Source organism: Heterodontus francisci, chromosome 5, assembly GCF_036365525.1.
Source record: "Heterodontus francisci isolate sHetFra1 chromosome 5, sHetFra1.hap1, whole genome shotgun sequence".
NCBI classification, from domain to species: domain Eukaryota; kingdom Metazoa; phylum Chordata; class Chondrichthyes; order Heterodontiformes; family Heterodontidae; genus Heterodontus; species Heterodontus francisci.
Window position 1 is genome coordinate 72984283 of NC_090375.1, and position 24249 is coordinate 73008531.

At 44.4% G+C, this 24249-nt stretch overlaps 1 protein-coding gene across 1 annotated transcript in view; it reads left to right on the forward strand.

The window, feature by feature from the left end:
• calb1 (calbindin 1) overlaps positions 1-24249 on the forward strand; it is a 107102-nt gene that overhangs the window by 47533 nt on the left and 35320 nt on the right. Inside the window, exon 6 of the mRNA XM_068031634.1 lies at positions 19010-19087. Coding sequence (XP_067887735.1) covers positions 19010-19087 — 78 coding nt within the window. The remainder of the gene's footprint in view (positions 1-19009; positions 19088-24249) is intronic.

Sequence of the window (24249 nt, forward strand, 5' to 3'; positions counted from 1 at the left end):
AAGAGGGTGTATGATGCATGTGATCCAGGCCAAATACAATAAGTTGACAAGAGAAGTGAAGGGGAAAATAAGACATGCAAAGAGAGAATGTGAGATTAGAATGGCAGGTAACATAAAAGGGAGCCCAAACATCTTCTACTAGCATGTAAACTGTAAGCGGGTAATTAGTGGCAGGATGTGTCCTATTAGGGACGAAGAGGGTGATAGATGCTTAGAGACACACAGAAAGGCTAGAATACCTAATGAGTACTTTGTATCTGGAAAAGGATGCTGACAAAATATTTGTGGAAGCGGAGATGTTAGAGACAATGGATGGGGTGAAAATTGATAGGCAGGATGTACTGGAAAGGCTGGCTATGCTTAAAGTAGATAAGTTGCCGGGCTTGCATCCCAGGTTTCTAAAGGAAATGGGGGTAGAGATAGCGGAAGGGCTTGCCATAATCTTCCAGTCTTCCCTAGATATGGGGGATGTGCCAGAGGATTGGAAAGTGGCAAATGTGATACCCTTATTCAAGAAAGGATGTATTCCGAGTCACTCCAGGCCAGTCAGTTGAACATCACTGGTGGGTAAGATTCGAGAAATGATAATCGGGGAAAAAAATCAACAAGCACTTGGAGAAGTTTGAGTTAATTAAGCAGAGTCAACACAAATTGTAAAAGGCAGATTATGCTTGATTAATCTAATTGAAATTTTTGATGAAGTAACAGAAGGTTGACGAAAGGAATGTAATGGATGTTGTCTATATGGATTCTAAGAAAGCATTTGATAAAGTACCACATAAAAGGCTGGTTAACAAAATTGAGGCTCATGGAATAGGCGGATCAGTGTCAGCTTGGATAAAAAATTGGCTTGAAGACAGAAAATAGCGAGTCATGGTAAATGATTGTTTTTCAGACTGGAGGATGATAGACAATGGTGTTCCCCAAAGGTCAGTGCTGGGACCAATTTTTTTAAATATATATATATATATATATATATAGATATATATATATAGATATATAGATATATATATATAAATAAATGACTTAGATATTGGAATACAGGATAAAATTTCAAAATGTTTCGATTATACTAAAGTTGGAGGTGTGGCAACCAGTGAGGATCGACTGCAACAGGACATATATAAGATAGCAGATTGGGCAGACAAGTGGCAGATGGAATTTAATACAGGCATGTGTGAGGTAATGCATTTTGGCAGAAGGAAGAGGGAGAAGCAATATATACTTAATGGCACAATTCTCAAGAGTGTGCAGGGACACAGGGACCTGGGGGTTCATGTGCATAGATCTTTGAAGGCAACAGGACATATTGAGAGAGTAATTAGCAAAACACATTGGATCTTGAGGTAAATTGAAATATTGAGTACAAAATCAGGGAAGTTATCCTGAACCTTTGTAAAGCTCTGATTAGGATGTAGAGTATTACATCCAGTTCTGGTCACCACACTTTAGGAAGGATGTGAGGGTCCTTGACAGGGTTCAGAGCAGATTTACCAGAATGGTTCCAGGGATGAAGTACTTTAGCTACAGGATTAGGTTGGAGAAGCTGGTGTCATTCTCCTTGGAGCAAAGGAGATTGAGGGGAGATTTGATAGAGGTATAAAAGATTATGACAGTTTTAGATAAGATAGACAAATAAAAGCTGTTCCCATTAGCTGATGGTACAAGGACTAGAGGACACAGATTTAAGGTTTTGGACAACAGATTCAGGGGGGATGTGAGGATAAAGCGAGTGGTTATCACCTGAAACTCATGGCTAACGAGCGTGGTGGAAGCAGAGACGATCAATGATTTCAAAAGGAAATTGGATGGGCACTTGAGGGAAATAAACTTGTAGAGCTACAGGGATAGAGCGAGGGAATGGGACTGGCTGGATTGCTGTACTGAGAGCCAGCATGACCTCGATGGGCTGAATGGCATCCGTCTGCACTGTTATGACTCTATAATATATCAAAGAATAACCTCGTCAGAGTAATTATTTCCTGGAATGGCCTTCAAGGTAAGATGATGTAGTTTTAAACCCCAGGATCATTCAAGAGGCAGCTGATAGTGGGAGAGTAGGGGCTGGATTTTCTTGATCTTGGTGGCACCCAGGCATTAGGACCATTTGCAGGTTCATTGGAGGTCAGAGTGCATCAGACATCAGCATTTTGTGCGATGTGACCAATTCATGGCCTCCAATTCTGAATGGTGGGTGTGAACAGGAGGCGGGAGATAGAAGTGGTGGGCTCCCGTCTAGATTCAAAGTCTAAGCAGCCAGAGAGAATCAGCCCTGAGGAAACAGGCTTTCAGAGCAGTAACATAGCAGTGGGTCATGGTGGTGCAGCTCCAAGGTTGACCAATGCCTTTCTGGAGGTGATCCTAGACGCTGTCTGAGCCAGGAGTAAAATTTTGTTTACGGAGAGCCTGCCAGGCAAACAAAGGAGGCACGGCTGGTGGTCGCCAGAGAGGTCAGCAGCCGCAGCATGGTTAACAGGACCAGTGCAGGAAACGTTTCTGGCATAGTGAGTGTGAAGCAAAGCCAAGCTGTCAGCGATAAACAGGAACGGTATGCCTCTGAGCAGAAAGGCCTCAAGGCAAGCAGTGATTAGGTACACTGAGGTGCTTATTACCCATTGCCTACCCTCACCTGAGAGAAGGGAGCAAAGCAATGTAAGCTGGGCAGGATGGTAATGTACGCCCTGGGCAAATGCAATGACAGGAACAATACTTCTGTTAGAGGATCATGATGGGCAAATGGGACAGTTAAGTGCAGCTAACCGTACATTTCAGGAGAAACGAGCATACAACACCCACAAGAGGAGTCGTTCAGTGGGTGGAGTGGTCAACCAGGCAATATTGATGCTCATGGAGGAGGAGGCCCTTGACATTAGAAGGGTATTTACAGTGCAGGCAGTCGGTAATGGCAAGATTGGTGTGCGGCAGAGAGAAGGTGAAAATTTATTGAATGCTCCCTGGATGTGCTTCAGAGCAGCTTCCAACTCACTGAAGTCATTTCCAATAGATGCCACTTGATGCGTTGAACGGTGTCCGCTAAAGCAACTGCTGAGGCTAAGGAGATCGAGTAACTGATGTTTTCAGTCTTACACAGGGGCGATACCGGAGGGTCAGCAGCAGCCGACTGTGAACACCACACCTACGTCAGAGGATGACACACTCTGAGGAACCACCATCAGAGGAGTCAAGTGCACCCTCCACAGCACAGATTCACGCACCTCGGTGGAACCTCTGGCAACTTTAGAACGGCACAAGGTGAGCATCACAGCACCTGTGAGCAGCAGCAGGTAACAGATGCGGAGGCCCTTGTGATGAAAATGGAAGAGTCCATTCATGTCATGAGCATTGCAAAGTCTCAGGCATATGGGCACATGAGCTCCTCCATTGAAAGAGTGGCCACCCTCATGGAGAGTCATATGTGGCAGTCCACTGAATGGATGCAGGAGCAGTGGATTGGCGAGAACAGATTGTATTCTGTAGCAATGAGTGGTCTGTTGTATTGGTGGTGCAAGGATGCATGCATGCCTAATCAGGTGTTCTCACATACTTAATAAGTGCAAACATGCTGATAAGCCATGAAAGGGCTGAGGCAGGAAGGGATGGTGGTGCCACCACTCAAGGGACACCATCTTCTGAAGCCACCTCGCCACCCCTCTGACTGAGACACACATAAACCGCCATGACTGAGGCTGTCCCTGCACAGACTGTCGTGGTGCCACCACATACACAGCAACCCCAAGGAAGGATGCCACAGGTATCTCAGCCACCAGAAAACCCTCTCAAGCAGCCTGCTTCCACATCTGCTCCTGCCACAGGGGGACACCACATCGGAGTTCTCATAAAAGGGCAGAGAAGCAGCATTAGCATCACAAACAGTTCACCTGGGTGGACTTTATAAAGCTTTTGTTAAATCCATGCACTTTATTGTGAGTAAAATGGCAGTGTTTAAAAAGTTGCATTTGTCATGTTGCTTGTTGTGGAGGATAAAGACATTGTCACTAGGTCCTGACTGTGAGAGAGGTCTGGGGGTGCCATGTGCTCTCACAGAAGACTTGCTGCAACACGAGTGATAAACTCCATGAGAAGTGGATCTGTCCTTGTACTCTGGAGATGGGCCGCTATGGCAGTCCAATTTAATCTTCCATTGGAGGATCTGCTATGCTCAGGAGAAGCCTTCCTGGGTCAGGGCACCTGGCTTCCTTACCATCATGGTCAGTGTCGCTGCATGAGTCTGATCTCTGGTTTGCCTTGACATGCCTCCGGTTGAGCCTCCTCGAGATTGTCATCCTCTGAAGAGGAGACATGTTATTTCCCATGGACGTCCTCCAGTTCCACTCCTCTGTGGATGGCTATGCTGTGCAGAGCGCAGCAGACACAACAATGCAGGAAACCCTTGAGGGGGCGACCTGCAGGGGACCCTCCCCCTCATTGGTCAAGGCACTGGAACCGCATCTTTCGGAGGCTGATGGCCTGCTCAATGGTGGCCCTTCTGCTGAGATGGCACCCGTTAATCAGTCCTGTGCCCCAGTTGTGGGTTTTCACACTGGGGTCAGCAGCCATCACTTTATCAGATACCCCTTGACTTCCAGGAGCCATCCAGGGAGGCTGTATGGTAGAATGAAGAGTTATGGCACCTCTGACTGCCTCGGAATGAATGAATCATGACAGATGCCAGGAAATCTTGCACACATCTGAAGGAAACATTTATGATGGTCGCACACCAGCTTAACATTTATGGAGTGGAACCTTCCTGTTGATGAATGTTCCAGCCGGAGATGATGAGGCTTTGATGGCAACATGTGTGCAGTCGATAACCCCCTGTGCCTGAGGGAATCCTGCCAATTGAGGCAAATGCTAATACCCTCTGTGCGTGACTAGCCGCATCTGTGGTGAAGGTGACAAAGTCAGATGCCCTCATAAGAGGTGCATACGTCATCTGAGATGTGCAGCTGTGGGCTGCTGATTGTGAGATCCCACATAGGTCAGCTGCCAACCCCTGAAAAGAACCCAAAACGAAAAAGTTCAAGGTCATTGTCATTTTGAGAGCTACCGGCATAGGGTGTCCCCGAGCCTTGTGGCATAAGGTCGTCCTCTAGGAAGGCGCACAACTCACCCACCATATGTCTAGATAAGCAAAGCCATCAGCGACACTGCTGCTCCGACACGCTCAGGAAGGTGATCCTCTGGAGGTATACTCGATTCTACAGGCATTGTCTTCTAGACCCTCCTGCCCCTCGACCAGGACCTCTGCATCCATGAGCACCATGTGACTGCTATTGTTGGGGCTGCTGCTCCTCCAGTACACCTCTGAGTAGGTAACCCCTAAAATCACAAACCATGTCAGGCACTAGGACCTCAGCAGCCAATCTTCCCTTACATCTTTATGAAAGAGATGTTCTCCAAGACCCGCCCTCAATTCCAATAGTACAGCTCTGCTTCAAAGATGCCAGGTTTGTGGATGTTCATGAGCTTCTGCTTGCTGATTCCTCTGTTTAGACATTTGCGGCTTTAGTTTTTTAAAAATTCTTTCATGGCAGTGTTGGCAAAGCCAAGATTTGTTGCCCATCCCTAATTGCCCTTGAACTAAGTGGCTTGCTAGGCCATTTCAGAGGGCAGTTAAGAGTCAATAACATTGCTGTGGGTCTGGAGTTACATGTAGGCCAGACCGGGTAAGGACAGAAGTAATGGTACCATTACTGAGACTAGCTTTCAATTCCAGATTAATTAATTGAATTTAACTTCTACCAGTTGCCACAGTGGGATTTGAACCCATGTCCTCAGGCCATTAGTCTGGACCTCTGGATTACTAGTCCAGTGACATTACCACTACACCACCGCTTCCCCCAAGTCAAGATGCTCCTGCTGTGCAGCCACCTCATCTACTTGGATAAGGTGTTGGCAAACTGTAGGGCCTGTGCACCTCTGGTAAAATCTCAATTCCTAATTAATCTACCTCTCACTGCCTCCTTAACAAGCACAATTGCCTGCCGCCGCTACAGAAGATGCCTTCGGAAAAATTGCGCGGAGGCTGCTTCACGTCAGGCAACTGGCATACCCTGCTGCGGCACAAGTTTGCCAGTTAACCCACTGTCTAACCGACCTTCACTGCCGTGTCAAAATCCAGCCCTTGGTTTCTATGGAATAATGAGTCAAATGGATTGAATTTCAACCCGTGCTATACTTATCTTTAAAATTAGAGAAAATGCTGGAAATAGTCAACAGGTCAGACAGCATCTGTGGATGGGGAAACAAAGTTGGGTGGAATCTTACCACCTTAGACGCTGCTGGAATGGCAGGACCATTTTCAGGTTTGAGCCCAACTCTGCACAGCACATCAGCAACTCGCTCTTTACGAGAGCAAACTAATTAACTGCCTGCTTTTGGGCTCCCTACCAATTAGGGAGGGCAGGCAGGATGACATGTCCATTCTCTTAAAGGTAAGATTTCTAATTAAAGGGACCACAGCATGGGTAGGAATAGCTCACCAACACTAAGATTTTTGAGGCTGCAGCAATCACATGAATGGAGAAACGACTTGGGAAGACTGCTCTTGGGGCCTCTCACTGTTACCTGGAGGTTCTGCTCCAGGATCCAAGGGCCTGAAGTGAGGTGAACCCTCCCAAGGATGGGAGGAAGAGGATAACTGCCCTAACCAAGCAGGCGTGAACGGAATTGGCTGAGGAAGTCAGCGGCAGGAATGTGCTCCCTCCAACCTGGAGACAGTTCTCCAAGAGGATCCAGGACCTCAGGATGGCATGAAAGGTGAGTGGCACTGCAGTTTCAGGTGCCAAGCCCCACACTTTGACTTTCCCAGCATCCTCCTGCACTGCACACTGAGGAACAACACACCTTGTAGCTCCACTCATTCCCCTCCCTACAGGCACCTCACATCCCCATCTGAGCAGCCTATTGACCTCTTGCACTCATGTCTCACAATCATCATCTACAAATAATGGCCATCCCTCCTCTCCACACAAGCCACTACAAACACTCACACCTCCCTGCTCTCTCTCCTTGCAGAAGAGGGCACACAATTTGATGAGAGGCAGAGACTAGAGGGTGGGGTGGTGGCGTTGCCCTCCAGACAGTCACCTTGTCAGCCATTGCCAATGCATGCCCACCTACTCCACTGGGAAGGAGGTCTTGTTCCTAGGAGACTGCAGATGTCAGCAGCAAGCTGTCATGAGAACCTGAGCCTCCCAAGGCACTGGTGCTCAGACATATCAAAAGAGCTGATCCTCTGCCTGTAGACTCTGTGTTGGGGGTCATTTCTCCTTCCAGCTGGTATCCATCCCAACTACTTAATGGAGGGGCATGCAGCTGAACCTGCCAGATCTTTTGGTGTTAGTGTGGCCTCTGCTCTTCCCCCTCAGCACAGGTGGAAGGTGGAGCTGCATAAGCTGCTCCTATGCCATGTTGAAGGTTGGCAGCAGGAAAGTACAGCTGAAGGCGAGTTTAGTGCCTTCCAAGAAGTTGGCGATCACCCATCAAGCAGTGATAACACTCCCTGAGAGAAGAAGTGCTTTGAGCAGCAGTTTGTCAATAGTCATGGCTGGAACTCTTCAGTGTAACTGACCAAAGCCTTCCCAGCATCTCAGTTTCACTGAAGAAGCTCTTCCCAATGTGCGCTCGACTCAGTGACCCTAGCAAGTTGCTGACAGGATGGGAAACAGTTTCCATGGCTGTGAAGTCCAAGATTCAAGCCTAAAGAACCTCATAATTGGCTTAAAAACCTCAACTTCTTAATTACTTACCCAACAGATCCAAGCTCACCTTCAATCTTCCCCAGAGAAAGATGGAAGTGGGTGGAATCGCATTGGGATCCCAACCAACATCAATTTCTGGGACCCTGCTTGACCCCCTAACCCACCTCTGTAAAAATTCTGCCCAATGTTTCAGGTTGATGACCTATTCATCAGACAAGGAGGAAATAGCAGGGGCTCTGAGCATCATTTTCCAATCCTCTCTGACTACAGACCTGGTACTGGAGGACTGGATGACTGCTAACATTTTTCCATTGCTTAAAAGGGAGAAAAGATAGACTGAGTAATTACAGACCAGTCAGCCAAAACGTGATGGTGGGCAAAGTATTGTAAAAAAAAGTTGAGGTACAGTGTTAATTGTCATTTAGGAAGGCATGAATTAATCAATGACAGTCAGCATGGATTTATTAGGGGAAATTCATGTCTGACTAACGTAATGAAATTTTTTGAGGAGGTAACAAGGAAGATCGATGAGGTAACGCATTTGATGTAAACTACATGCATTTTAGCAAGGAGTTTGACAAGGTTCCATATGGCAGACTGGTCAGAAAATTAAGAGCCCATGGGATCCAAGCGAAAGTGGCAAGTTGAATCCAAAGTTGACTCAGAGGCAGGAAGCAAAAGGTTATGGTTGATGGGTGTTTTTGTGACTGGAAGTCTGTTTCCAGTGGGGTTCCACAGGGCTCAGTACTAGGCCATTTGCTTTTTGTAGTATATATCAATGATTTAGACTTAACTGTAGGGGGCATGATTAAGAAGTTTGCAGATGATGCAAAAATTGGTCGTGTGGTTGATAATGAGAAAGAAAGCTATATACTGCAGGAAGATATCAATGGACTGGTCAGGTGAGCAGAAAAGTGGCTTATTGCTTTCAGTCTCGAAGTGTGAGGTAATGCATTTGGGGAGGGCAAACAAGTCAGGGGAATATACAAAAAATGGTAAGATACTGAGAAATGTAGAGGAACAGAGGGACCTTGGAGTGCATGTCCACAGATCCCTAAAGGTAGCAGGACAGGTAGATAAGGTGGTCAAGAAGGCATATGATATACTTTCGAAGAAGGGTCACTGACCCGAAACATTAACTCTGCTTCTCTTTCCACAGATGCTGCCAGACCTGCTGAATGGTTCCAGCATTTCTTGTTTTTATTTCAGATTTCCAGCATCCGCAGTATTTTGCTTTTATATGATATACTTTCCTTTATTAGCTGAGGCATAGAATAGAAGAACAGGGAGGTTATGCTAGAACTGCATAAAACACTAGGCCACAGCTCGAGTACTGTGTATAGTTCTGGTCACCACATTGCAGGATAATGTGATCACATTGATTGATTGAATAGGCTGGAGTTGCTTTCTTTGGAACAGAGGAGGCTGATGGGAGATTTAATTGCCATTTATAAAATTATGAAGAATCTAGATAGAGTGGATAAGAAGAACCTATTTCCCTAAGCAACGAGGTTAGTAACCAGGAGACATAGATTTGAGGTAATTGGTAGAAGGATTAGAGGGGAGCGGAGGAGAATATTTGTTACCCAGAGGGTTGTGGGAATCCGGATCTCACTGCCTGAAAGGTTGGTAGAGGCAGAAACCCTCATCACATTTAAAAAGTGCTTGGATTATGCACTTGAAATGCCATAACCTACAAGGCTATGGACAGAGCTGGAAAGTGGAATTTGGCTGAAGAGCTCTTTTTGGCTTGCACAGACATGACGGACTGAATGGCATCCATAGATTTCTTTGATTGATTCTATCTTAAAAAATAGCAAATACATGTGTGTTGACTTCTTGTGGTGAGGTTGAGACCATGTGCAGCATCCAGGTCAAGCAGGATTAGAGGGTGAAAGTGCTTAATTGTACCAAGGTGTGGAATCAAAGGAGGAGAGAGGAATGGGGAAGACGTAGAGAGTGGAGAAGGCAACTGAGAAATGTGTTCGACAGGAGGTAGGAAGTTGTTAGCCTGGGAGATTGTTAATAGTGAAGTCCCACAGGGGTCTGCTTTAGAACCTCTTTTGCTTAATACTGTTATAAATAATCTGGAGGTAGGAATTGCAAGTGCAGTGGTTACATTTGCGGATGATAATTATTTAAACTAATTTAATTAAATTTAATTATTAATTAAGTTGAAATATTCCAAAGCAGAACAGGACAAGCTACAAGAGGGTACGAATAAACTTGAGAACAGGTGGTAGACGTAATTCAGTGTGAAGAAATGCAAAGTGCTTCACACGGGGAAATGTACATTGTAAATGGAAGAGATCAGAGGGTCATGATTGACAAATTGAAGCTATCATAAAAATGCTCTGTGGTAGTGAGTAAAGCAAATCAGATGTTGGGATGTATGAAAAGGTTATTATTGAGCGAAAATAGTGAGTTAATCCTGTTTCTTTACAAATCATTGGTGCGACTGTCCTTAAAAAACTATGCACAGTTCTGGTTGCTGCCTTACAAATATAGTTATAGAACCAAAATATAAAAAGGATTGGTAAAAATAAAGTAAAAGGAACTACTAAAGACAAATTAATCGGCCCATACAGCAATTTACACAGTATCCAAAATAAAACAGGAAATTGGAGGCAATAACTCGTAGCAAGGAGCCAGATGAAGTAGGAATAACTGAAACATGGCGATATAAAGAATAGGACTGGCAACTAAATATTGCCGGTTATAACATAGCTAGAAAGGATAGGGAAGGAAGAAGGGAGGTGGGATAGCTATAACAATTAGAAATAACAATGGCAGTAGGAAAAAAAGAACATACTAACAGAAGGTTAGAAACAGAATTCATATCGATTGAAATAAAGGGTAGGAAGAGATCGATTACACTGCGGGGGGCATACTGCAGACTACCTAATAGTGGAAAGGAAGTGGAGGAATAAATATTTAAACAAATATGGAAAATGGGTAAAGGACATGAAATGATAATCAAGGGAAGTTTTTATTCTTTCATGGGATGCGGGCATCACTGGCAAGACCAGCATTTGTTGCCCATCCCTAATTGCTCTTGACAACTGAGTGGCTTCCTAGGCCATTTCAGAGGGCAGTTAAGAGTCAACAACATTGCTGTGGGTCTGGAGTCAAACGTAGGCCAGACCAGGTAAGGACAGCAGACATTAGAGAACCAGATGGGTTTTTACAACAATTGATGATCATTTCATGGCACCATTGCTCGCTTTCAATTCCAGATTTTTAATATTAATTAATTGAATTTAAGTTCTACCAATTACCATGGTGAAATTTTAATCCATGTCCCAAGAACATTAAACTGGGCCTGTGGATTACTAGCTCAGCGACATTACCACTAGGCCACCATCTCCCCTCGATTTTAACTACTCCCAAATAAATCGACAAGAGATAGCAAAAGGGAATAGAAATTTTACAAACTGTCCAGGACTCCTTTCTTCCCAGTATGTAAAAAGCCCAACAAGTGAAGGAGCACTGCTGATAGTAATGGAAAATCTTCTTCTTTGGCCTCCTTGTCTCGAGAGACAATGGGTAAGCGCCTGGAGGTGGTCAGTGGTTTGTGAAGCAGCGCCTGGAGTGGCTATAAAGGCCAATTCTAGAGTGACAGACTCTTCCACAGGTGCTGCAGATAAAATTGGTTGTTGGGGCTGTTACACAGTTGGCTCTCCCCTTGCACTTCTGTCTTTTTTTCTGCCAACTGCTAAGTCTCTTCGACTCGCCACACTTTAGCCCCGCCTTTATGGCTGCCCGCCAGCTCTGGCGATCACTGGCAACTGACTCCCATGACTTGTGATCAATGTCACAGGACTTCATGTCGCATTTGCAGACATCTTTAAAGCAGAGACATGGACGGCCGGTGGGTCTGATACCAGTGACGAGCTCGCTGTACAATGTGTCCTTGGGGATCCTGCCATCTTCCATGCGGCTCACATGGCCAAGCCATCTCAAGCGCCACTGACTCAGTAGGGTGTATAAGCTGGGCATGTTGGCCGCCTTGAGGACTTCTGTGTTGGAGATACGGTCCTGCCACCTGATGCCAAGGATTCGCCGGAGGCAGTGAAGATGGAATGAATTGAGACGATGCTCTTGGCTGACATACGTTGTCCAGGCCTCGCTGCCATAGAGCAAGGTACTGAGGACACCGGCTTGATACACTCGGACTTTTGCGTTCTGTGTCAGTGCGCCATTTTCCCACACTCTCTTGGCCAGTCTGGACATAGCAGTGGAAGCTGTTCCCATGCGCTTGTTGATTTCTGCATCGAGAGACAGGTTACTGGTGATAGTTGAGCCTAGGTAGGTGAACTCTTGAACCACTTCCAGAGCGTGGTCACCGATATTGATGGATGGAACATTTCTGACGTCCTGTCCCATGATGTTCGTTTTCTTGAGGCTGATGGTTATGCCAAATTCGTTGCAGGCAGCCACAATCCTGTCGATGAGTCTCTGCAGACACTCTTCAGTGTGAGATGTTAATGCAGCATCGTCAGCAAAGAGGAGTTCCCTGATGAGGACTTTCCATACTTTGGTCTTCGCTCTTAGGTGGGCAAGGTTGAACAACCTTGCGGCACAGTGGCGCAGTGGTTAGCACCGCAGCCTCACAGCTCCAGCGACCCGGGTTCAATTCTGGGTACTGCCTGTGTGGAGTTTGCAAGTTCTCCCCGTGTCCGCGTGGGTTTCCTCTGGGTGCTCCGGTTTCCTCCCACATGCCAAAGACTTGCAGGTTGATAGGTAAATTGGCCATTATAAATTGCCCCTAGTATAGGTAGGTGGTAGGGAAATATAGGGACAGGTGGGGATGTGGTAGGAATATGGAATTAGTGTATGATTAGTACAAATGGGTGGTTGATGGTCGGCACAGACTCGGTGGGCCGAAGGGCCTGTTTCAGTGCTGTATCTCTAAATAAATAAACCTGCCACCTGATCTTGTATGGAGGAAAATTCCTTCTTCTGAAGACTTGAATGCATGTGAAAGCAGCAGGGAGAAGAAGATCCCAAACAGTGTAGGTGGGAGAACACAGCCCTGTTTCACGCCACTCAGGATAGGAAAGGGGTCTGATGAGGCGCCGCTATGCTGAATTGTGCCTTTCATATTGTCATGGAATGAGGTGATGATACTTAGTAGCTTTGGTGGACATCCGATCTTTTCTAGTAGTCTGAAGAGACCACGTCTGCTGACGAGGTCAAAGGCTTTGGTGAGATCAATGAAAGCAACGTAGAGGGGCATCTGTTGTTCGCGGTATTTCTCCTGTAGCTGGCGAAGGGAGAACAGCATGTCAATGGTGGATCTCTCTGCTCGAAAGCCACACTGTGCCTCAGGGTAGACATGCTCAGCCAGCTTCTGCAGCCTGTTTAAAGCGACTCGAGCAAAGACTTTCCCCACTATGCTGAGCAGGGAGATTCCACAGTAGTTGAAGGGCTGGAACCTGTCATAGCCGCTAAGCGCATTGCACTACTGAACTACAAGAAAGCCCCCAGCGAGTTAACATCCGCAGCACTTAAAAGCAGCCAGAAGCGCTGCACAAAGATTAGCCAGGCCCTGTGCAAATGACTACTTGCAACACCTATGCAGTCATATTCAGCTGGCCTGTGACACCGGAAACATCAGAGGAATGTATGATGGCATTAAGAGAGGGGCCAACCATCAAGAAGGTCGCCCCCCTCAAATCTAAATCAGGGGACACAGTCACTGACCAACGCAAGCAAATGGACCGATGGGTCGAGCACTACCTAGAACTGTACTCCAGGGAAAATGTTGTCACTGAGAGTGCCCTCAATGCAGCCCAGTCTCTGCCAGTCATGGATGAGCTAGACGTACAGCCAACAAAATCGGAACTCAGTGATGCCATTGATTCTCTTGCCAGTGGAAAAGCCCCTTGAAGGACTGCATTACCCCTGAAATAATCAAGAGTGCCAAGCCTACTAGACTTCCAGCACTCTACGAACTGCTTTGCCTGTGCTGGGACAAGGGAGCAGTATCACAGGACATGCACAATGACAATATCATCACCCTCTATAAGAACAAGGGTTTCCGTGGTGACTGCAACACCTACCGTGGAATCTCCCTGCTCAGCATCGTGGGGAAAGTCTTTGCTCGAGTCGCTTTAATGGAAAATGACAGAACAGATAAGACAAGTAAGCGTAGGGGTACATCTCAGCAATAGTATCACACCATAATAACTTTTACGATAAAGATTAAGAAAGACATAAATAAAGCAAAGACCAAAGTAATAAATTGGAATAAAAGCTGATTTTGAGGTAATGAGAATAGAACTAGAAATTTTAAACTGGAAAAGTTTACTGACAAACACAGCAATAGAACAGCAGTGGGAACCATTTAAAACAGTGATCAATACAATCTAGGAGAAATATATCCCACTAAAAACATGAACAAACTAGTCAGTAATGACACACCATGGAGGAATAAAGGAATAAGGGCAAAATTGGAAGTAAAGTAAAATGCTTATACTAGGCACATAGTCAACATAGGAGAGAGTGACAAATGGGAATAGGAAAAGATAAGGAAAGTAAAAAAAAGAAAACAGAGAAACTATGAAAGTAAATTATCAAGAAATATAAAAAGAAATAGTCAGGTATTCTACAGACACAAATAGCAAAAGAAAAATCAGGACAGAGAGGGTCACAAAAAGATACACACGATAAACTCACAGGTAGTCATGGTGAAATGGCAGAAATATTAAATAATTACTTTGCTTCAGTATTTAGCAGGGAGTGTAACATGATGGGCATGACATTAGAAGAGAACAAAAAAGAAATAAAGATATTTAAGATAGCAAAGTGGGGGATAATCGATTAAATTAATTAAATTTAGAAAGGATAAAACCCTTGGTGGATTGCATTCACACATTCGGGAAGAGAAAACGAAGGCACTATTACATACATATATATATATATATATATAAGAAACATAAGAAAAGGGAATATTGCCAGAGAACTGCTGGACAGCTAATGTGATTTCTATATATAAACAGGGAGATAGAACAAGTCCAGGGAAATATAGACCAATTAGCTTAACATTGGTAAGATAATGGAATCTTTATTCAAAGATGTAATAGAAAAACATCTAGAAACTGAAAATATAATAGTCAGCACAGATTCCAAAAGGGAAGGTCATGCTTGACCAAACTTATTGAATTATTTGAAGAAATAACATGAAGGGTAGACAAGGGTAATGTTGTTGTGTAATATATTTCGATTTCCAAAAAGCCTTCAATAAGGTACTGCATAAGTGATTCATGTTTTAAGGTCAGAACAAGTGGAGTCAGTGGACAGGTAGCAGAATGAATAACAAGTTGGCTACAAAACATAAAATGGAGAGTAGAGTTTAAAGGTAGGTGGAAAGTGCTGGGACCACTATTGTTTACAATATAAATAAACAATTTTGACTCAGGAATAGGAAGTACAATTTCAAAATTTGACAATGACACTAAATTGGGGCGGTGTAGTTAATACAGGGGAGAACTGTGGAAAAATCAATAGTCACATGGACAAATGCGAGTTAATTAAGGAAAGCCGGCATGGATTTCTTAAAAGAAAATCATGTTTAACTAACTTGCTGGAGTTTTTTGAGGAGGTAACAGAGAGGGTCGATGAGGGCAATGCTGTTGATGTGGTGTACATGGACTTTCAAAAGGCGTTTGATACAGTGCCACAGATCAGACTTGTGAGCAAGCTTGGAGCTCATGGAATAAAAGGGACGGTAGCAACATGGATAATATATTGTGAGTGACAGGAAACAAAGAGTAGTGGTTAATGGATGATTTTCGGGCTGGAGGAAGGTTTGTACTGGAGTTCCCCAGGGGTCAGTGTTGGGACCCTTGCTTTTCCTGAGATATTAATGACCTAGACCTTGGTGTACAGGGCATAATTTCAAAGTTTGCAGATGATACAAAACTTGGAAACACTGAACTGTGAGGAGGGTAGTGTAGAACTTCAAAAGGACAGCCAAGTTGGTGGAATGGGCAGACAGGTGGCAGATGAAGTTCAATGCAGAGAAATGTTAAGTGATTCATTTTGGTAGGAAGAACATGGAGAGACAATATACAATAAAGGGTACAATTCTAAAGGGAGTGCAGGAGCAGAGGGACCTAGGTGTATAGGTGCATAAGCCATTGAAGGTGGCAGGACAGGTTGAGAGAGGGTCAATAAAGCATACAGTATCCTGGGCATTATTAATAGGTGCATAGAGTACACGAGCAAGGAAGTTACGTTGAACTTGTGTAAGATACTAGTTCAGCCTCAGCTGGAGTATTGCTTCCTTTCTGGGCACTTTAGGAAAGACATGAGGGCATTGGAGAGAGTACGGAAAAGATTCACGAGAATGGTTCCAGGGATGAGGAATTTCAGTTACGAAGATAAATTGGAGATTTAGGACTGTTTTCCTTGGAGAAGAGAAGGCCAAGAGGTGATTTGATAGGGGTATTCTAAATCATGAGGGGTCTGGACAGAGTAGATAGAGAAAAACTGTTGCCACTCATGAAAGGATCGAGAACAAGAGGGCACAGATTTAAAGTATTTGGTAAGAGAAGCAAAAGTGACATGAGGAAAAACTTTTTCACGCAGCGAGTGGTTAAGGTCTGGAATGCGCTGCCTGAGAACGTGGTAGAGGCAGGTTCAATTGAAGCATTCGAAAGGGAATTAAACAGTTATATGAAAAGGAAGAATGTGCAGGATTACGGGGAGAAGGCGGGGAATGGAACTCAGGGAATTGCTCTTTCAGAGAGCCAGTACGGACACGATGGGCCGAATGGCCTCCTTCTGCACTACAACGATTCTGTGATAAATATAAGATGACATTAATAAACTCATAGAATGGTCTTGTATAGAGCAAAGCAACAATATCGCTAAGTGTGAGGTAATACATTTTGGTAGGAGGAAAAAGGAGGCCACATACACCTGGGAAAATATGTGTCTCAATGGGGTAGAGAAATAGAAGGATATATTGATGGGGTTAGATGAAGAAGGGTGAGAGGAGACTCAGTCCATAAACACAGGCATGGACCAGTTGGGCTGAATGATCTGTTCTGTGCTGTAATACTTGATACAAAAATTTCAGCTATTGAAAATAGAAAAGAGCAGCCAGAATGATTGAGCAGATGGAGGGATTTGATTATGAGCAACAATTATGAAAATGTGGCATGATTTCGCTGGAAAAGAGTAGGCTGAGAGGTGATATGATTGCTATTTTTTGGATTGAAAGGCACAAGATAATGTAGATGATCTAGGGAATGGTGGAAACAGTTGGTATTGATTCATTCAAATGCAACTTAAATAAATTTCTTGCAGAAAATAGTATTTTTGGATAGAGTATATGAGTAACTTGAGGCGTGATACCTGGTAAATGTAGCATGCTCGAGAGAAAAAAGGCAACTTTGGACCTATAATTCCCCAAAGGCTGCATTTGCTGACAACACAACCACTAGGTGGTGCAGTATTGGCACATGCACAAATGCAGACTCATCGACTGAAACATGTCTGTCTGCGACGTTTCAGGCAGCTGCCAGTAATAAAGATGGCGCTGCACAATTTGACACAAAAAATGAATTAAACCCAAACTCCTTCAATGGCTGCAACCGCCACCTCTATTCCACCCTCAACAGTACCCCGCTTGCTCCCCGCGAACCATCACCCCCCCCCCGCCAGACACTCGCTCATGCCTCGCCACTTCCCCCCTTGCTCCCTGCCTCACCGCTTCCCCCGAACCCCCCCCCACTCCCGGTCGCTCACTCCAGGGCTCACTGCTTCCTCCCACCCCCCAGGTCACTCGCTTCCAGCCTCACCGCTTCCTCCCCGCCACACCACCCGGAGAAGCGGCGGGGGTGGGGTCGGGAAGTGAGCAGGGAGCGAGCAGCCGAAGGTGGAGTGAACAACCAAGGGGGAGAAATGGCGAGGCGGGGAGTGAGCGGCCAAAGGGGAGGAAGCGGTGAGGTCGGGAGCGAGCAGCTGGGGTTGGGGGTAGTGGGGGGAGGGAGTGTGGGAATCGGCAAGGCATGGAGCGAGCAGTCAAGGTGGGAAAAGTGACGAGACGGGGAGCGAGTTGTGGTGAAAGCCAAAGCATTAGTTCAGAAAGACTCTTAATAGCAGAATAATGAGCAGCTCTGATGACAACATGAAAAACAGGCACATGGTTAAAAATAAAATATTAAAAAGGCCAGTATGCTCTGAAGTTATTGAACTCAATGTTCAGTCCACAAATCTGTAGAGTGCCTAATTGAAAGATCGGGTCCTGCTCATCGAGCTTGCGTTGATGTTCACTGGAACACTGGAGCAGGCCAAAGTCAGAAATGTTAGCATGAGAACAGTGGGGAGTGTTGAAATGGCCAGCAACCAGAAGCTCAGGGTCATGCTTTTGGACTGAGTGAAGGTGTTCAGCAAAGCAGTCACCCAATCTGCATTTGGTCTCCCCCAATGTAGAGGAGACTGCATTGTGAGCAGCGAATACAGTATACTAAATTGAAAGTACAAGTAAATCTCTGCTTCACCAGGAAAGAGTGTTTGGGCCTTGGATAGTGAGGAGAGAGGAGGTAAAAGCAAAGGTATTACACCTGCTGCGATTGCATGGAAACGTGCCGTGGGAAGGGGCCGAGGTGTCGGTGATAATGGAGGAGTGGACCAGGGTGTCATGGAGGGAACGAGCGTTCAAAAGGCTGACAGGGGAGGGGAGAGGAAGATACATTTGGTGGTGGCATCAAGCTGGAGGTAGCGGAAATGGCAGAGGATGATCCTCTGGATGTGGAGGCTGGTAGGGTGGAAAGTGAGAACAAGGGGTACCCTGTCGCGGTTCTGGGAGGGAGGGGAAGGAGTGAGGGCAGAAGTGCGGGAAATGGGCTGGACACGGTTGAAGGCCGTCAACCACAATGGGGAGAATCCTGGGTTGCGGAAAAAGGAAGACATATCGGAAGCGCTGTTGTGGAAGGCATCGCAAGCTCGAGGAGCAGCACCTTGTCTTTCACCACAAGCATTAACACACGCTTTGCCTTTGTCTCAGGACAGCTTTGTTATTTAATCTCGCCTGCCTCTGCCCTATCAAACACCTTCCCCTTTGTTCTCTCTTCCCCCCCACCCCACCCCCTCACTTGCTTAAAACCTAATTCTTTTCTAACCTTTGCCAGTTCTGATGAAAAGTCACAGACCTGAAATGTTAACTTTGCTTCTCTCTTCACAGATGCTGCCAGACCTGCTGAGTATTTCCAGCACTTCTTGTTTCAATGTAGATATGATTGACATTAGAAACAGTTGATGAGATCTTAATGTGTCACTGTAATCTTTTACAGAGTTTTCTTCGAGATTTACTAAAGAAAGCAAATAGGCCTTTTGATGAAGTGAAGCTAGAAGAGTATACTCTGACAACGGTAAGAGTGAAATTCTATTTATTTGCTACAGCAACACTTATTGATGCAAAATGGCTTGTTATAGAACATACAAATGATAGCTTTTCCATTAGTCTGAATATCCATTTTGATGATTTAACAAAGAAAATTGGTGCTAATAGAGTAATATTAATTATGCAATTATTCATGGGGCTGAGTTTTACGAGCCCCTCGACGTCGGGGGTCGTGGCAGGGGGGCCCGTAAAGTTCTGCCGGGAGCAGCCCGCCTCAACCCCCGATGTCGAGAAGGCCCCACCGGATATTAGCGGCAGCAGCGAGGCCTCAGTGCAGCCCCCCCGCTGCCAAGTGACGGGGCCTTCATATAAATATTTAAATGCATTAATGAAGTGCAAATTAACTCAACTGCCGATGGCGGCTGTCCCACGCTGATTTTTCATTCCATCGGACGCGACTCGAGTACCTTCGGAACTCCACTGGTCGGGAGGGGGAGGAATAAAATTATCAGGGCGGGAGGGTTGGGGGAGCGGGGAAAACACTTTTTATTGGCAGTGTGGATGATGGGAAGGAGTTGAAGGGAAAATGTGAGAAGATTGGGGGGAAGTTCAGGTTGGAAATAAAATAAGTTTCAGAATAAAGGGCAATGAAAAGACCATGGGGAGGGGGGTTGGAAAAGGGCCTCCATCTTCTAATTATTTATTAAACACAAATTAAATGCAATATGTCTTTAAAAATTAAAAATTTGTGCTAAGGGCTTGAAGCCCTTTAAAAATGGCGCTGGCGCAGAGGCGCCGGACGCCGTTGCCAGTGACGTGGCCGCCACGCCCTCTACATTATTGGGGTGGCTGCTCTGCCCCTCCATTTAAATGAGCCCCCGCGTGTAATATCGCAGGGGCTGTATGGTGGCACATCCGTATCGGAAGGCCGCCAGTGCACGTGGCGGCTGATAAAATTCAGCCCATGATGTCACAACTCAATCAAAGTGGAAATCCATGACAAGAGCATAATGAGGTTTTGAAGATGAAAACATTTAACAAAAAAGCATGAAATGCATTTTTACAAGCTTTCTATATAATTCGGTAAATCAAAATTCTATAGTTACATAGACTCGAAGCTTATTATTGGTTTAAAAATGGCAACTTTTTGATTGAATAGAAATTGGTTCAGGACTTACAACATAGACACCAGCCTGCTCTAATCTCCAAATTGTTGGTATTTAGCAAAAAGATGGAATATGTGAACATATGGGGGAAAAATATGTTCGCATAACACTGCTGCAAGCAGTGCTACGTAGACTGCGTTGATTCCCTGGGGACAGACAACACTGTAGACCACTGCCTGCACAGCCTGTGTGCTACTCTATAATTATAGAATCATAGAATAGTTACAGCACAGGGGGAGGCCAGTTGGCCTGTTGAGTCTATGCTGGCTTTCTGCAAGAACAATTTTGCTAGTCCTATTCACCCGCCCTCTCCCTGTAACCCTGCAATTTTTTTCCCTTCAGTTGCTTATCCAATTCCCTTTTGAAAGCCACAGTGCATTCCAGATCATAATCAGTGCTGTGTAAAAAAAAGTTTTCCTCATGTCGCCTTTGATTCTTTTGCTAATAACTTTAAATCTATGTCCTCTGGTTTTTGACTCTCCACCAATGGGAACAGTTTCTCTCTATCGATTCTGTCTAATCCCCTGATGATTTTGAGCACGTCTGTCAAATCATCTCTTAACTTTCTCTTCTCTAAAGAGAACAACCCCAGCTTCTCCAATCTGTCCTCGTAACAGAAGTCCCTCATCCCTGGAACCATTCACATCTTTTCTGTATTCTTCCTAAAGCCTTCACAACCTTCCTAAAGTGTGTTGCCCATAATTGGACAGAATACTCCAGGTCAGCCAAATCAGTGTTTTGGAAAAGTTCATCATAACTTCCTTGCTTTTGAACTCTGTGCCTCTATTTATAAAGCCCAGGTTCCTGTATATCTTTTTAATGACTTTCTCAACCTGTCCTACCACGGTCAATGATTTGTGCACATATACCCACAAGCCTCTATATTCCTGCAGCCCCTTTAAAATTGTGACTTTTAGTTTATATTGCCTTTCTTCATTCTTCTTGTGCTGGAAAAACTCAGCAGGTCTGGCAGCATCTGTGGAGAGAGAAGCAAAGTTAACGTTTCAGGTCTGTGACCTTTCATCAGAACTATTATTAACCCTGGGGAACACCACTGTAAACCTTCCTCCAGTCCGTAAAACAACCATTTACCACTACTCTGTTTCTGCTTACTCGGCCGACTTTGTACCCATGCTTCTACTGCACCTTTTTATTCCATGGGCTTCGACGTCGCTGGTAAGACCATTATATGGCACTTATCAAATACCTTTTGGAAGTCCATATAGACCATATCAAACACATTATTCCCACCAACCCTCTGTTACCTCATCACCAAATGCAATCAAGTTGGTTAAGCATGATTTGCTTTTAACAAATCCATGCTGCCATTCCTAATGAATCCATACTGTCCAAGTAAATGTTAATTTTGTCCTAGATTATCGTTACTAGAAGCTTTCCCAATACTGAGGGTTAATTGACTGGCCAGTATCTTTACAACTTTTTTTTTTGAGTAAGGGTGCAACATTTGCAATTTTCCAGTCTTCTGGCACCACCCCCATATCTAAGGAGGATTGGAAGGCTTTGGTCAGTAATCTCCACAATTTCTACCCTTACTTCCTTTGGCATCCTCGATGCATCTCATCCGGTCCTGATGACCTATCAACTTTAAGTACAGCCAACATTTCTAGTATCTCAATTACTTTCCCTTTCACTGTGACTTTGGCAGCATCTTCTTCCTTGGTAAAGACTGATGCTAAGTGCTCATTTAGTACCTCAACCATGCCCTCTGCCTCAATCGTAGGCCTCATTGTTGGACCCTAATTGGCCCCACTCCTCGTCTTGCTACCCTTTTACTATTTATATGCCTAAAGACGACTTTTGGATTCCCTTTTATATTAGCTACAGTCTCTTCTTATACTCCCTTTGGTCCTCTTATTTCCTTTTTCACTTCCTCTCTGAACTTTTTACATTCAGCCTGATTATCATTTGTATTATTAACCTGACATCTATTATACACACCCTTTTTTCTACTTCATCTTACTCTCTACCTCTTGCATCATCCAGGCAGCTCTGCCTTTGGTTTCCCTATCTTTCCCCCTCATCTTCTCTTTAGAGGAGATTTAAAATTGTTCAATTCTAGTTTTGCCTGCCAATCTTAGATTCCAATTTACCTGGGACAGATCCATTCTCAACCACTGAAATTGGCCCTCCTGCAATTAAGTATTTTTACTCTAGATTGCTCTTTGTCCTTTTATATAGCCAATCTAAACCTTATGACACTATGACCGCTATTCCCTAAATGTTCCCCTACGACACTTGATCCACTTGACCTCATTCCCCAGAACCAAATCTCTCAATGCCTCCTTCCTCATTGGGCTGGAAGAGTACTGACCTAGAAAAATCTTATGAACACACTTCCCCCTCTACCCTTTACACTATTACTATCCCAGTTTATATTGGGATAATTTAAGTCTTTCATTATCACTACTCTATGGTTTTTGCACATTTCTAATTCCCCTGCCAATTTGTTCCTCTATATCTTTCTCACTATTTGGTGGCCTATAGAATATACCCTGTAGTGTAATGGTAGCTGGATTGTTTTGTAACTCTATTCAAATAGATTCTGTCCTTGACCCCTGCAGAACATCCCCTCTCTCCTGCACTGTAACATTCTCCTTAATCAATACTGCCACATCTCCTTTCTTTCCTTCCCTATCTTTCATGAACACCTTGTATCCAGGAATATTTAATCCACAGGTCTGCCCTTTTTTGAGCCAGGTCTCCATTATCACCTCAATATGAATGGAGAATGCCACACAGGTCATGCAGATAGCGGCCTAAGGCACAGTTTGCCCCCGGGAAATCGACATAAGTCTGCATAACACTGCTTATGAACAAATAATTTCTCCATGGAGAAGAAAAGACGAATTGACCCGTCCAGATTTTCCCATCCAAATGTGGTGCAGCCTACATAGATCACTCCCCTTCTCCTTAAATGCAATCTCTTTGAACAGGTAAAGAAAAGAGGAAAACCTAAGGCCAAAAAAAGCTGTGGGAAATTCTTTTCTGATCTCCTAAAGCAATGAGACAAACTCGGACGCCTCAGTTACAAAAATAAGTTACAGCTATCCCTCCATTTACCTTCGATAACTTGAAATGTTCTCAATTCCCAGGAACTTTTTCAGCTTGCTTTTGAAGGACTGCAGTGACTGTATACATTTTGGTCCCCTACTTCAGAGGTCACTAACTCTGTGAACAGAAGTATTTCTTGGCATCCAATCTAACTTTATTTTATACTAATGTCCCTTAGTTCTCCAATTCCTATTTAAATCAAATGACCTAGCTATTAGCTTTTTAAAAACATCAATCATACCACCTTGAATTGTTTCTCTAATAGAAAAAAAAGCTCCCTAATCATTTCCCTTATAGTTAAAAGCTCTAAGATTAGGTTATTCTGGTGGCCATTCTCAGGACCTTCTCCTGAACCTTGCTATGCCCTGTCATGTGATGGGACTAAAACTGATCTCTCCATTTAATTTAAATGGGTGTAAAATCCAGTACTTTGGTGGGCCAATAATTTTCCAAATAGAACTCTCTGCCAGGATTGCTCCTGGTTGGAAGTGCCTGATTGGGAAATCACCCTTACAGTTATGCTGTAAAAAATGGTTATTTAAAACAATTGTTTTTCCACTTAGAAATATGAAACTGTTTATAGCAAAAATAATTTAGTAGGCAGAACAAGAGGAATAAAAAGCTCAGGTTAACTTATGAATCTTTGTACAATAAAAATAGATGCAAGTGAACATGATTGATAGTTGGCAGTAATATATTTTTTGTTTGTTAATGGGAGCAATTTTCCAACTTTGTTCTCTCAGTGGAGTGTATAATAACATTTGGGCACACATGTACCCAACTGTAAATGGTTGGAAAATCATATAGGAAGCATCCGAAATTATATGCCCCTATTGGCAAAGTGGTGTTGGAAATTGTCCCTACGTACTCTACTCACTCTTACTCCTCTGCATTAAAACCATATGTCACTGATCAGACTGATTTGGGAGTCTCACAGTACTTCCCTGTGAAG